At 45.3% G+C, this 16,017-nt stretch overlaps 1 protein-coding gene across 1 annotated transcript in view; it reads left to right on the top strand.

Moving 5' to 3' along the window:
* Positions 1-16,017, top strand: part of Tmem132d (transmembrane protein 132D) — a 611,289-nt gene that overhangs the window by 257,593 nt on the left and 337,679 nt on the right. The window contains exon 3 of the mRNA XM_055606466.1: positions 13,866-14,012. Coding sequence (XP_055462441.1) covers positions 13,866-14,012 — 147 coding nt within the window. The remainder of the gene's footprint in view (positions 1-13,865; positions 14,013-16,017) is intronic.

Raw genomic sequence — 16,017 nt, 5'->3', positions numbered from 1 at the left:
AACACAGTGGCCATTTAGCTATCAAAATTCCATCAAAAATAGATCTGTGAACCTGTGGGGCTGGGAGGATACTTTACGTGGTAAAATGCTTATGTGTTAAACCCCAGGACACATGAAAGAAGGTAAAAAAAAATGACTCCTGGTATGATAGCGCAAGAATATAATCCCAGCCCCAGGGGAAGTAGCAACAGATGGATCCCTTCATCTCACTGGCCAGTGAACAAGGTCAAATTGATGGATTTCAGGCCAACAGGGAGCCAGTTTCAAAACAAAGGCTTGAGAAACACCTTCAGCACACACACAATGCAGTGAAATGCACATACATACATACATACATACTCACACACATGTGCAAAAGCACTTTCACACATGTGTACTCCCACCACACACATAATTGACCTTCAAATCTCTTTGACATGGCAGTTCCTTTGTTTGCTGTCCATTCTGTATTTTGTTTTCCTTTCTGTTGCTGTGATAAAACATCCTGACCAAAGGCAATTTAGGGGAAGAAAGGTTTATTTGGCTTCAGGTCACAGTCTGTCACTGAGGGAAGTCAGGGCAGGAAGTCAAAATAGGCACTTGAAGCTAGACCTGCTTGCTATTCCACACAAAATCACTTCCAAACAAGGAACTCACTTTACAACCAAAGAAGGATGGCAAGAACCATCAGAGGCACTCTGCTTATTGATTGCTGACAGACTTATAGTAAGCTATCTTCCATATACAGGTCAGGGCAACCTGCCTAAGGAATGTTGCCACCCACAGTGGGACTGGCCTTCTTGGATCAATTAACAACCAAGACAGTTTCCACAGACGAGTCTGATCTGGGCACCCTATCCATTGATGCAGTCCTCTCTGCATTTCTTGGCTGGATCAGGTTGATAGTTAAAGTTAGGCTAAAAGATATACTGTGAAGGTGGAGTAGAATCCTTCCTTGAAGCACTTGCAGTATCCAGAATTGGAAATCACCCGTCTCTCCATCAAAGTGGCCATTGAGTGGGCTTGATTCTAATCTCTTAATACCACAAGTTAATACACAGAATGTAATTATTACTTTGTCAAATTAGACATCCACATATCGTACTTTCCTAGAGGGGGAAGTTGAGGACAGGAATTCTCAGAGTCAAAACATGTTTCTTATGGTCCCATTCATGCTGATTTAATTATTTACAACGTCCTGATATTATTTTTCCACGTAATTAAAAATTGTGGCTCCCCCAAAGACATCCTAGAACATGTGTGTTTTCTGGATGGAGTCCTGCTTTTGGTGTGGAAAATTTTCCTCAAATAAAGAGGTATGTTTAAGTAATTCTCTTAAAAACTGGTCACCTTGAAAACAGTAGAAACCAACCTGCAATTGTAGTAAGTGTATGGTGGAAATAGACCTTTGAGGCTCTTCACAGACAATTTAAAAAAAGTTGTAGGGTTTTTTTTTGTTTTTTTTTTTTTCTGAGACAGGTTTCTCTGTGTAGCCTTGGTTGTCCTGGTACTTACTCTGTAGACCAGGCTAGCCTTCAATTTCCAGAGATCCACCTGTGTCTGCTTCCTGAGTCCTGTATTAAAGACCCATATCACCACCACCCAGCTTGAAACTATGTCTTCTCTCAAACCCAGAATGTCAAGAGCATCTTGACCCTCTGTGCACCACAATGATCTGGGGTCTGGGAGGTAACCCATGTTTTAAAACCCTGGTGTTTGCATTGTCACCCCAGAGCTGTTTCTCTATAAGTATCTGTCCTGTTTTCTATGTGGAGCTTGTTGGCTTGGCTAAATTTGGAACTTCTAAGACAGATTTAAACTTCAAGTCAGTGTCTAATATCTGACATTGGAGTGCAAGTCCATGTCTTACTCGATTTTGTTGTGAAGGGTCAGAACTGGTTAGTAATTATTTCAAGATGAGATGGGCAGAAGGTGAGAATTGAATCCTAGAGGCAGCCCATGTTTCTTATTTGATCACCCTTGGATCCTTCAGCTACAGTCACACAGGATCATGAGTAGGTGAGAAGTGTTGCCAAAGCTGGCAATCCTGGAGTGCCTGAGGCCTGGGGACCACACTGGCTGACTCAGCTCCAAGCCTTGAAAGCTAGTGTCTTACTGCTTTGGGCTTCAGAAGTCAGAGACTCATGGCTCTCCATCCTCAACTTGGGGACTTGTTGCCTTGCATGTTAATGACCTGATACTTTGCAGCTGTTGAATCTTCAGCCTCAGCATCAGCAGGTCCTGCTGCTGTAGGTGTTGACTGCTGTAGCCACAGATACTGAATATGGGCCTTGGTGGTGCAGTGTTCCACTTCCTACTGGCCAGTGCCAAGGCCCTTGGGCCACAGGAAAGAGGCCTTTGACCCCTAAGGCTTGACAGCACCTGTGCTTCTTCAGTGACTGTGGTATCTTGTGTTTGTCACATGCCCTGCCTCCAGCCTTGGCTGTCCCATCTTACCTTCTCTCTGCCTCCATTCTCATCCTTTGCCATTCCTGATGCATATGATCCCCATCCTTTCTGCTCCATCCTTTCTGAACCTAGAGGAGCTGGTTTCCAGGGAGAACCAAGAATGCTGGTGAATGCATAAGCAGCACATTCTCTTAAGAAGGAGCGAGGAGCTGGGAGATGGCTCTGTGGGGAGAGCTCTTGCCGTGCAACCATAGGGTCCTGAGTTCAGATCCTTGGGATGCATATCAAAAGCGGGGCGTAGCCTCACACATCTATCTCTCTAGCACTGGTGCAGGGGCTGGGTAGATTGCTAAAGCTCGCTAGCCTTCAAGGTTAGACATAAAAACAAAACAAAACAACAACAAAAAACAAAACACAGAGAGAACCTGTCTCCAGGGAATAAAGCAGAGAGTAATAGAGCAAGGAACCCAACTTTCTCCTTCGGCCTCCACATACACACACACACACACACACACACACACACACACACACCTGCATTTACATGTGTGTCCACATTGCATGCACCATTCATCATACACACAAAATGTAAAACTGTTAGTGGTAAAACATTTGAACAATGTGGTAGTCAGATTTCTTATGCTCAGCTGCCTGGGAGAAACACAAGGAGGGATTCCTGGTTTTAGTTCAAGGCTTTGGGGGGCTCTGTCCTTCACAACAGGGAAGGCATGGTGGAACGTCTCATGTCATGGTGGACAGGATGGACTTTGCTCCTACACATACATCTCCTGTGGAATGCTTCCTCCAGCAAGTCCCTGTCTCCCACTCTTTACCACAGTAATGCCTTCTTCCCATTATAGATATGTCAGTGTGTTAATCTAGCAATCAAGTCCTCAAGATTTGATCACTCCCCCAAGCCCATCATCTGTCAGTCAAGGCCCCAAACATAAGCCATGGAGGCTGCTTCACTTTCAAGAAATAGGATATATCTTCCTGGACTGCTTTGTGGTGGCTCATTTCCTATAGAGACCAGAGCTGTTTCTCTTGGTCTCTATTTTTCCCCCTACCCTAGTCACCAGACAGAGAGCAAATCAAATGAGAAAGGCAGCCCTGAGCTTGTCTACATGTTTCCTTCCTTCTAGTTGCTGCTTGGCAGGAATGTAAGCAATATTTAAGGACATTCTCTATAGTACCTTCACTTCCTGCCTTGGGCAACAACCTGCAAGGGACTTATCAATATCATACCTGTGTGTACACATACATACACACAGAGAGACGTGTCTGTGTTTTGGAGGAACCCTCCAAGACCCATGTCTCTTACTAGCTCTGGGATGGCTGGAATATTTCTGTCTTCCCAGTGCTGTGCAAAGCCAAAGTGCTTGGAAGCCAGGAGGTGTCTTTTGACTGGCTCATGGGTGAGCAAACACAGGAGTCACAGCTTGGTTCCTGATCCTGCTCATATATGCCACTGTCCTCTGTAGACAATGTGTTCTGCTGGGAGATGGGGTCACCCCTTGCCAATCTTCTCCTTGCCAACATATACTTTGCAGGAGTTGACAGCCTTCTTCATCCATCTCTGTCACATCTTCCCTAAGCCAAAGCCAGAAGGGAAATGGACCTTTGACCATCTTATTTGCACTGAGTTGTGAAGAGAAAAGCTGTAAGACTGCAGGAGGCTCTAATGCTCTGATGCAACCTGAAAGAGTCAGTGGCCATGAAACTGGCAAAGGAAGCCACTCAGCATATGCTGGGACTACAGAGTCTCTGATACACAGAAAACACCAGGTGTCCTCCAAGAAGGCATGTGGCCTGGAAGGGGACTCCATGCCACACCGGTCCAGCTGCAATGCTCTGCGCCTTTCCTTCACTGAGTGTTCGTTCCTGGTCGGTGGCCAGCCAGCTTTCTGTATCAGGTTGGTTTACTTATCTTTGGAGATGATAAAGTAGCCTGGATGATCTGTGCTCACAGTGGCATGTATCATACACAGCAATCACACACAGATGCCCCGGATGAACAGTGCTTAACTCAAGGAGGCCCCATTTATATTATACTCCATATGATCCGAACCTCCCTGGATGGGGAGTGTTCCAGTGGATGGCCATGTGGTTGACCTGGCCTTTATCCTATTTACATAGAATTACAGATAGTGCACAAATAAAGAGGTACAGAGGAGAATGGTGGCTAAAATGATGATGATGAAGGTGTAGTCATCGACTCTTAGCTCTCAGTGCATCCATTAACTGGCTCATTCATTCACCCACCTAGCACATGCTTAACATACTGAGGTCCTAGTAACAGAGTTTCAGACATGACTGATTACATTAGGCTGTTTCTTTCAACTTGGGTGTGTTTGTGTGCCCATACCAGTGTGTAAAATCTTGGGAAGGTAACAGAGTGCCTTAAATATTGGGAAGATGGTCACAGCAAAGCCTAGGGCAGCATGAACTTGGAAGGTGGGTACAACTGCCTTGTGAATAAAGGCATGGGTGGGTTCCAGTCTGTGCTGTCTTCATCAGTGTGGTCTATACTGTGGATTTCACAGCACAGGCTCTCCCTTTACTATTGAAGACTGGCATCTTAGATGTTTTGGTAAAGAAAGACCTCAGGCCCAAGGCGGCCTTTAGACCATAAAAATAAAATAAAAAATTAAAACAAATAAAAAAAGACCTTTTAAGTTTTTCAAAGCTTAGGCCTTAGCTAGTCGGGCTCTCAACTAGCTCATTTGGTTCAACCCATCCACCTTGCCTCATCCAGCCACGTGGCCAGCTATCTTCCTGGTCCACAGTCTGTCTCCCTATCTGTCTCATCGAAAAGGCTTTTCCTCCTTCTCCTTCCCAGAATTCTCCCCCCTCAGGAAGTCCCACCTTCCACCCCCCTTTCTCTCTTCCTCTTTCTCTCTCTTGCAACCTCCTTCCCCCCTCCTATCTCTGCCCAGCTAATTGGCCAATCAGATTTTTATTGATAGCTGGTATAACCATAAAACACACAAGTTACTCCCCCAGACTTTATGGCTTCTTAGTGTTTAGCTAACCCACAGTTTACCACAAGTTGTGCAGTATGGGACCTGGCCACTCAGAAGCTATACATTTTCCTAGAAGCCACACCCATCAAAGACCCCACCCCCTTCAGAAACCACAATCTTTTCCTGACCACACTTCTTCCTGGTTGACACACCTGACTCCTTTTTGTAGCTCCATCCTCCTCAGGCATGAGGTCTCTCTCTGTGAACAAATTCTTCTTGGCCTTTGGCTTTTTCCATTTTAATCTCTAGCAGGTGGCAGCTGTCTGACAGCCAGGTGCTGTGGGGCTCTCCTGGATCTCCCCATCACTCTTGCTGAGACTGGAGCACATCGATCCTGCAGTGGGGTTTGATGTACTCATGTGGTTTGTGGTAAGGAAGCGGAACGTCCCTGTAACATAGGTACGCCCCGGAGGTGTGCCCAAAGGCTCATAGGAATGAAAGAATAGCCACTATCTCTCAACATATTTATTTTTCATCTCAACGCTTTTGATTTCTGCTTGTGCTACATTGTGCGCAGCATACAATTATTTCAATAGCAGAGACTGCCAGCTTCACAAACACATATGCTGATATCAACACGGCACATTAAAATATGTTTCCTGCCGGAGAACATGCTATCGGGTTGGAATTGCCTAATGTTGATCACTCTGCTCTCACTCTCCCGTCTGTGTCTGCCTTAGCTTCGTGCGTAAACTGGCAGAATCCTTATATCAGCTAGTTTTCTGTTGCTGTAATAAAACACCATGTCCAAAAGCAACTTATGGGAGGGTTTATATTGGTTCTGGAAGCCTCCATAGTGGTGAGGATGGCATGGCAGCCATGGCTTATCTTCAGTCACACACAGAAAACAGGAGATCAAACTGGAAGGCTATATGCTCTCAACTCTCAACACTCCCCTCTTCTCCCCCCGCCCCCTGAGTGAAATTCTTCTTCCAACAAAGGTCTATCCCCCACCCCCAAAGGAAACTTTCTCCAACCAGGCTCTACCTTCTAACGGTCCTGTAACCTCCCCAAAAGTGCCAATTACCCGAGACTGTTTGGGAAATATATCATTCAAACCACCACAACCTTGAAGTCAGGATAGAGGAGGCTTAGCAAAGACTATAATTGGGATTTAAGGTGATTTAAGGTCTGGGTCGATGTCACTCCAAGGGAACATGGGAACATGAGGGCATGGCTCTCACAGAATAGACAGTGATATCTGGGGAGGTTCATGCCCGTTTACAAGTAAAATACTGACACAGGGCTAGGACTGAACACTGTATGGTGTGTGGACTTGACCGAGTGATTACCAACAGGGTACCTGGTTGCCATACCATAGAAAATGGAAATTGTTTTATTCTTGGCCACAGTTAATAAGAGAAAACAAGAAATGGGAAATATTTCCAAAATCCAGCACAGTATCTAGTAGTCTTTGAGCTGAGGGGTGGAAGTGTGTTCTCCAGTATTGATTACAAGGTCTGTACAGCATTCATCCCTGTTTGGTGTCCAGCTGCGAGCCATCTCTGTGCCGCTCTGCAGACAGAGAGAGCCTCATGCAACTGTGGGTGAGAGTGCTGGCTTAGCAGGACTTGGTGTTCTGGGAGATGAGGCTCTAGCAAAGTTTTTAGTCTTCAGATCTCATGAAAGGATGCTCCCTGCAAGCCTTCCCTCTTGTACTGGAGGCAGCTTGGAGGCCCATTCCTTCCTCCCATTCTCAGATTCTAGAGAATCCTCGAGCAGGTTGTGAATTATGGACAATGTTAGGGTGTTTGGCCAGTGTCAGTTTCTACTTCCGGAATAGTCTTTTGGACACATATACTGTACTTACAGGCCACAAAAGATTTCCCTCTCATACTCTGAACTCTGTGCGTACTAAACTTTTCCAAAAGTCTTTTCCCCCACCGCCAGGCCACTTCCCCTCCTGCCTTTTACTTTGTCTCAATTTTCTCTTTCAATTTCTTTGCTTCCTCCTCCTCCTCTGACACATATATCTGCACTCACAAATTTTAAATAAATCTCACAAGGAATAAAAATATTCAAATTTCTCCTTTTGAGCCCAATTTATTTTTCTTTCATCACTTCTAACTTCCGTTTTTTGTACCTCTTATTGTGCACACAGGCACTTTTGATAATCCAAGTGTCAAACCGTTCATAAATGTGCCTGTGCTGAGTGCCCACTGGCAGCTGTTCGGGTGGAGCTTCTCTGTGGCAGTGGGCTTGTGTGCAGCGGTACAAGGGGATTTAGTGCTGCCCAGTGTCTCTAGGATGCAAGACATTTAACTGAGGCAGGAATGCAAGTCACCCATCTGGCAGGTCCAGGTGGGGGCTGGATTCCCAGAAGCCTTTGCACCTCTCCTCTAACTGTATGTGGCCAAGACAGTTAATGTCTTCCATAGACTGTGAGTGCACCTGAGTTAGCACAGCCGCATGCCCGCCCTGCCCTGTTCTTTGCCCCTTCCTTCTTCTCAGTGGCTGGGGTGCTCAGGACACAGGTGCTGCAAAACAAGGGCTGGAAACAGCAGGACCATGATCTGCATTGACCCTGGAGTATCTGAGAGGATGAGAGCCATCCCACAACCATCCCACAACAGCTGTGAGCTGCTCCATCAGAGAAGCGCAATGTCTTTTTTCAAAGCAAGCCTGTTTTAGGGGTATCAGAGCACCTCAGTCAGCCTTATAGCAGATGAAGCACCTCTTGTCTAGTTTTAAAAGGCACCAAATGGGAGGGTGGCCGCCATTTCATAGTCCAAAGGACAGCCTGGGAGAGCTAGATTCAGAATTATTTGCATAAGTTAATGTCAGGTGAATTTGTATATGTGAATGACAGGGGCCATTTGTACATATTAATGCAGGGGTCATTTGCATATGCTAATGCCTGGAGCCTGTTGCATATGGTAGTGCTAGGAGATCATTTGCCTATGTCAAGGCCACAGGCTCATTTGCGTATGTTAATGCAAGGGACAACCTGCATAGGTTAATATTAGGGGGTAGTTTATATGTGTTAATACTAGAGGACTATTTGCATCTGTTGACCTCAAGGGACTGTATCATTTGCATATGCTAATGAGCATTTAATTTGCATATGTTAATGTCAGGGACTAGAGTGAAAGAAGCGAGGTGGGAGGAAAGGAGAGGGCTTTTGGACAGGTTGTTATTATGGTGGTTTGAATAGCTATGATCCCCATAGATTCGTGTGTTTGAATGTTTGGCCATAGGAAATGAAACTATAAGGAGGTGTGCTTAATGGAGGAGATAGTTAGAGGAAGTGTGTCACTGGGGAAGCAGAGCTTTGAGGCCAGCTATTCCTGGCTATTTCAGTTAAGTTCCTGAATCCTGTGCCTGGGGCAGTGTGAGTGAACACTGTGCATATGCTGTAAACATAATATAAACGTCATGCATAGCACGCATGTCAGTCTTTACAGCGTGCTCTGTTCTATTTTAAAAGCACACTGTCTCCTAACCCCAAGGTCCTGTCCGTATCAGCCTACACTGCATGGGTATGCTCCGGGGAAAATGATGGCTTTCCTGCTTTCACCATGGTGGATGTGTATTAAATGTAAATCTACGATAAAATGCCTTCAGAATTCAAGTGCTGTGTTTATCTCTGGTAATGAGGCTGTCAGGGTAACCTGTATTTATGGAACCACGAGTGGGTTATAAACTTCCATTAATGACTGTAAGGAACCTGCTTGTCATAAACAAAGAAGGAACTAGCATTTGGTTCAGACCCAGTGAAGCCAGTCTCCACAGCTTCTAAGAACTGCCTGCCACGGGCTTCCACAAGCCGCCACTTGTAACTCTGAAAGGAAACGTTTCCGAATGATTAACTTGGGTTCGCCATGTTCTGTAAACACTACAGATCCATCTCCAAGGAGCTGGCAGCCAACCTGGCAGGTGTTTGTACGTGACACTCACACATGGTGTGGGCCTCCACCGGGAAAACATCTCCTTCCCACTCCGTGTCAGGTGCACCATCTGTGTGTGTGTGTATGTGTGTTTCCTCAGGAAACTCTAGTGTTCTACGGCAAATTTTAGAATTTCTTCTTCAAAACCACTCGGCTATAGAAAACTTCAAGTAATTTAAGGGTTAAATGAATAGCCCTGTTCATTAAAAACAAAAACAAGAGCATGAAAACACTCACTGAGAAAATCATCCAAATTCTAAATGACCTACTTAGGGCGATAAGCCTTATGTCAGTAAAGGCCTATGTACCAGTACCTTCCAGATGATAATAAAAACGATTGCCAAAGCCAGGCTGATGACCTATTTATTTTAAACAAATCTGATTCAATAAAATTCCAGTGCTTAGTAATTAGGACAGCCTCTATAATCCATTCTAACATATCTAGAAAGGACAGCTGTCCATGGTGAATGGAGTTTTACACTAGTAGATCTGTGTGTGTGTGTGTGCAGCACCCAACAGGTGTATGTGGAGGCTGCGGGCTGATCTCAAGGGATCTTCAGTTATTTCACCCTGTTGTTGAAATAGGATCTCTCATAGAGAGCCGGGACTCACTGATTTGTCTAGACTGGCTGGCAAGCAAGGCCCTGTGAGCTTCCGGTCTCTTCCTCAACACTGGGAGTATAAGCGCTCTCCTCTGTGCCCAGCTTTTATGTTAGTGCTATGGATCAAACTCACACTTGCTCAGCAAGTACTTTCTGCACTGAGCCATCTCCCTAGCCCCTTCACCCTCTGGCTGGTACACCAGTAATTTAGCTGAGTTTCTACAGAGCAGGAGCCCAAACTTACTTGGCCAGAAGTCTCTCCTGAGCACCCAGGCTAGCTGGACTTGAGGCTTGTACATAAAACCTCACGTTTATAGATGATGCCTCCCAGAAGTCTGCTACCGTAGTCATTTTCTGAAATACAAAACATGGTATTGTTGCTGAGGTTGTCACTTGGTGAGAGAGTGTTTGTCAGGTATGCATAAGGCCCTGGGTCCCATCCCAACACCAAAAGAACAAAACTCCCACAAAGCATGTTCATATCTGCCCTCCCCCCGATGGACGTAGTGCGGTATACTAAAATACATTTCTAAAACTTCTGGTGTTAGCACCCAGGACTATCCATAAGTGGTCGACTCCCCCTGTTCTTGCAGATTAGTATGTGTATGGCGGGAGTTATCCATGATATATTATTGGGGGTGGATTAAGAGAGGCAGAAATGGCCAAGGAGGAGGGCAAGGGAGTCTAACCTCTAGATAGGACTCTGTTTATTGACTGAAACACAGGGAGGGGGTCATTTCAGTTCTCACCCACATGCTTGGATGAGCCTAATCTTATGTCGTGTGGGTGGATGAGGGAAAATTCCCACAGGAAGAAGATGGCTGTAAGCTTTATAGGAGTAGAATTGACTCCCATAGTTCACAAGGGGGTTCTGGGAAGTGTAGACTTTCAGTGGGAAACTATTAGTCCTCAAGGCCATCTCCAGGTCCAACAAGTCACTAGGAAGACTCAAAGGGCTTACCCTGTAGACATGTGTGCTGCTCAGCTTCACACCTTGAGAAGCACACAAATTCCAGTGAACAGAGGGGAAAAGGACACAACCTCCCAGAATCCTCTTCCTGTGAAACCACACAGCATGACTCCAGCTCCCCCAAGCAAATGGCTGTGACAACATGTGTACAGTATTGTCCACTGAGGGAAGAAGCTTTTCTCAGCACAGGAGTGCTGGATTCTACTGAGGACTGATCATGTGGTGCTCTGTAGGGCTTGTTGCCAACATTCCTAGCCCCTCTAGGCTACCAGGTGCTAGACGTGAATCATGTTTTCTGCGTAGTGCAAGCTCGGCTAGGAAATGGTGGGAGCTTACCCAGAATCCTAGCCTCAGTGCCACTGCCAGTCATTCTGTTGGCCTTTCAGGAACACAGCCACCTCACCCCCTCTCCTGCACAGTGTGTGTAAAACTGTTCACAACAGAAGTAGTAACAGTTAAGGACAGGCATGACTCTATTTTCTTGTATGCCCCATTCCTTGGAGTGTTCCGTTGCCTCTAACTGTGAAGATTTCAGAGGTACAGACAGGAACTGGGGGCTCCTTTTCTGATCACATGGGTATAACACAGAACATGTGACACAGACTGCTGTTAGTCTCTCCATCTCCTCCCCAGGAGAATCAAAGCCTCCAAGCATCCCTAGGTACTTTTGACTCTAAGCCTTTTATATTCTCCCCAAGGAATAAGAACGGGAAGACACAGTGGTACACATGATTTCTTCAAATCTACAAGGCAATTTGTAAGTCAAACTGTGAAAATTACTATGTCGTCCTTTTGCCACAGACTTCCCATTGCATGGAGGCTTTTTCTTTTGAAATTTCTTAGAAAGAAACGAGGGCATGCATGCAAAGAGGGCCTCTGTTTTGCTCCCTCATCCAGCTTCTGTGTAAGGGCAGGGGTATTTATACTTTGCAGCAAAGACCATGAGACCACATGGCACTCTTCCATGATGGAGGAAGGGAAAAGAGGGAGAGGTGACAAATGTCTCAGATGGGAGGTGAACTGCCTTGGTGAATGTTTCCTTGGCTAAATCATGAGATAATGGGTAGCATTATCTCAAACGAACCAGCATTGAGTGGCAGAGAAAGAGAATGCAATCAGTTTTATCAGATCAATAGCAGGAGTTCAGAGTGATAGAAGGAGAATCCAGAGTGTTCTCCTGTCTGAAAGGAAAAGTATTGTCCCAGGACATCCCAAGACCACGTTTTTGGCACAAGGAAGATTTATTTGCCACCAAGGGACAAAGGGCAGGGAATAAGAGACAAAGACAGGAGATAGAGGATGACGGAGAAGGGGAAGGGAGGAAGAGAGCAGGAGAAGGGGTATTTGTCCTAGAAGATAAGGACTGCCTCTGAATAGAGAAGAGATAGGCATGGCTATAGGAAAATGGAAGTTTATAAAAGGAAAGGGGAATACTCCCTGTTAGGGGCAGGTGTTTAATTTTAATTGAACATGTTAATTAGGTGAGCCAAAGAAGGCTTTCGATTGATGGAGTTCAAGATTTTGATAGCTGAACCTTGGTTAGTCAGACTCAGGAGGAGGAAATCTATTCCAAATAAAGGAATAGATTTTGGTGGCTAGCTTTAGGAACATAATCTAACAGTTTTTAGCAAGGCAGAGAGAATGGAGGAGAAGGGCAAGGGCTGCCAGAGCCATGCTTACCATGCCCCAGCTGGCCAGAGTCCCTTCACTACTGGCAGCTCAAGGCCTGTTCCTCTACTTTGGAGCCACTAGAGAAACAAGATTTCCCATGGCAACTGACATTTTGAGGATAAAATGATATAGAATTATAATGAATGGATTACTTGGTAGCAAGTAATCCATAGTACAGAGGGTTATGATGATGATTAAGAAGAAGATGGAGATGGTGATAATGATGAAAGAGATGGAGGTTGTGGTGATGGTGATAAAGATGGATGTGATGATGATGATGGGGATGAAGGTGGGAGTTATATTGATGTGGTGGCAATGCTGTTGAAGAGGAATTTGTGGTGGTGGTGCTGGTGAAGAAGAAGATGGGGATTGTGGCGATGATGATGGGGTTGTAGTGATGGACAAGATGGTCAAAATAGACCTTGTGGTAATGGTGATGAAGAACAGAGGTTGTGGTGGTGATGATGATGATCAGGATTGGAGTGATGATAATGGTGAAGAATATGGTGGAGATGATTATGAAGGGAAGTTTGTTATGATGATCATGATGATAGAGTTGTGGTGATGAGGAGGAAGGAAGATGATGACAGAAGTTGGAGTGGTGATGATGATGGTGGGGCTTATAATGATGAAGATGACGACAACAGTGATGATGACCATGATGATCATGATGATGATGGAAGCTGTGGTTCTGGGGATGCAGATGATAAGAATGTCAGGAAGGAACAAGAGACATGGAAGTTGGCTAGTCCTGTTCAGCCCAATGTCTCTATGTGCAGGGACCCATGAATATCTGCTCACCTGTCTGAGCCTCAGTCTTCCTGTGTGGAATTCAAACACAGAACCCAGACGCTGCTGGGAAAATGAGATGTAGTGCTGGGTGTTCATACAGTCTGCTGCTGAGGAACCTGTTCCTGCGGGCGCTCCCTTATTATGAATGCTATCTCTGCATGTTTGCCTCACATCCATTGCCCATTTAGTTTGCTCACTATGAGGAATTTCAGGTAGGGTTTTTTGTTGTTGTTGTTTTGTGTGCGGTATTTTAATTAATAGAGACATCCTATTTCTGTATGTGACAGATGTTTGCTGAAGGCCAGTACATTTTACTAGCTCCTTCTGTAGAAGTGGAGATAACTGAAGGGGAGGGGAGCTAGGACAGATGGATAGGGAGGTGGTTACCAATTTGTGTTTAAATCCAATTCCCCATGAGTTCATACCTGCAAAGCCACAATGTGCAAATGCTCACCATGTTTCCGGCACCACTGCTGACCTGGACCTGGGGACTTCCCCAGGGCTGTCTCAGACATACACTTCCTGTCTCCAACAGGGCCAAGGTTAAGAAAGGAGTGAGCATCGTTGGGGTGAGAGCCAGCAGCCCTTCCATCTGGGATGTCAAGCAGAGCTCAGAGTACACTGGAAAGTATGCACCAGCTGTCATCATTTGTCAGAAGAAATCGGCTGGCTCAGACAAGAGGTAGGTCCCACCTGGCCTGTGTTGCACTCAGATTCTCTGCAAGGTGGCTTCCTATTGCTCCCAGCTTTGCTAACTGACTCCAGCTTGTATTTAGTGTGTGCTGTCTGTCATTAGTGGCTCAAGGTAAAACGGGTGGCGTCTTCCACCAGTCAGGTACTGTTCACAGTGGACCCACATAGGACCACGGGGACTCTATGACCTGCAAGGACCTCTCCATGCAGTGGCATCCAACAGTAACTGAAGTTGTCACTTCTTTATAATTCACATCAGAAGTGTCAGAATTGTGGGGTATCTCTTACAACGTATTTCTGCATGTGTTAAACACAGGAGCACTCATTCTTTTACAGGCAGGGTGTACAGCCCACTTACAGTACTAATGTCAACGTAAGGAATGTGATTGTATTTGTGCACAGAGTTGGGGGGGTCGCTTTCTGATGGAACAGTGAGCCACCTGCTGCGGAATTACAGGCAATCGTGAATCACCCTAGGGAGAAATTAAAACCCCGGATCTGCCTCTGATAGCCACCAAATTAGAAACAGGCAATTCACAGCTGGGCAAAGAACGGCTTGGAGACTTAGGAATTCTTGATTTATTCCTCTCTCCCGGAACCTCATTTGTGGCTTCAGAGAATTCCTAGTCTAGTCACATACATTTTCCTTGTCACTTTTAGGTTTCTTCTGGTTCTTCGTATTACTGAAAAATTGAGCAAAACTCAAAGGATGAATTGAGGAAGGTAGCCCATTGTTCCTGGAATGCAGTTTTAAATTTCAAAACTCAAGTATTTGGAAAATACATTTATTTCCCATGATATGAAAGTGATGAATCTTGCTTTGTGGCTATTACTGTCTTGTTTTAGCCCTTACCCCCTTGGTTCATTAACAAAAGCACTTGAAACCAATTTAGGGGTAGCTTGGCTTCAATTTCCTCTCTGTGCTCCTTTACCTGATGTTAACTGGGGGAGAATCTGGGTCACCCAAAGCAGCTCTTGTATGTGCCCTTCTTTTTTTCTGAATGGAAAAAAAAAATGAGAAGAAAAGAGGAAGTCAGTGTTTGAGTTCTGCCCTGGATGATTGAAAGGTAGGAGTGGGTCACACAAAGGAACTTCTTGGTCTTATATATAGCCTCAGCGCAGTGTACCCACAAAAGAGATCCTATTTGCAAAAAGAGCACCAATGTCATGACACAAAGGTGACTTTGTGTCAGGTAGTCAACAAATATGAAGATGGATAAACAGATGCTTGTAAACATGGATAGTGACGAACAGAGTGATTTGGATATGGAAGTTTGTTTTGATAGATGGGTGAACGGATACATGGTATTGTGATTTGAATGTGCAGTGCTCCACCATAGGCTTTCTTAGTTGCATACAAAGTCTTCGACTGGTAGCCTGATTTGGGAGGTTGTGAGAGGAAGTAGATCACTAGGGGTGGGCCTTGAGGCTCTGTTTCCTGTCCTATGCTTCCTAACTGCAGATACAATGTGACCACTTACCTCACACTCCTTTTTTGTTTATTTGAGGTTTTTTTGAGACAGGGTTTCTGTGTGCAACCCTGGCTCACCTGGAACTTATTCTATAGACCAGGCTGGCCTCCAACTCAGAGATCTGCCTGCCTCTGCTCCCGAGTGCTGGGGTTAAAGGTATGTTGCTGCCATTCCCAGCCCCACCTCACACTCTTTCCTTCTCTGCTGAGATGGACTGGATCTCTACTTAAGTTATGAGTCAAAAGAAATCCTTCTTCCCTTAAGGTGCATCTTATGGGGCATTTGGCCACAGCCACAAGAAAAGTAAATGATACATATGTAGGTAGATAGATGATAGATAAAGGATGAAGGATGGACGGATGGATGGATGGATGGATGGTGGATGAATGATGAATGATAGTAGATGAATAAGATATCTCTGAATGTTATGATGATGCATGCATGGCTGGATGACAGAACGAAAGGATGAATGGATGGCTGACTGGTAGATAGACAAATGGCTAAATGAGCGGAACCATGAAT

This window comes from Psammomys obesus, unplaced genomic scaffold, assembly GCF_907164565.1.
Source record: "Psammomys obesus unplaced genomic scaffold, mPsaObe1.curated_primary_1811, whole genome shotgun sequence".
Lineage (NCBI taxonomy): Eukaryota > Metazoa > Chordata > Mammalia > Rodentia > Muridae > Psammomys > Psammomys obesus.
This window is presented reverse-complemented; position numbering and strand designations above follow the sequence as displayed.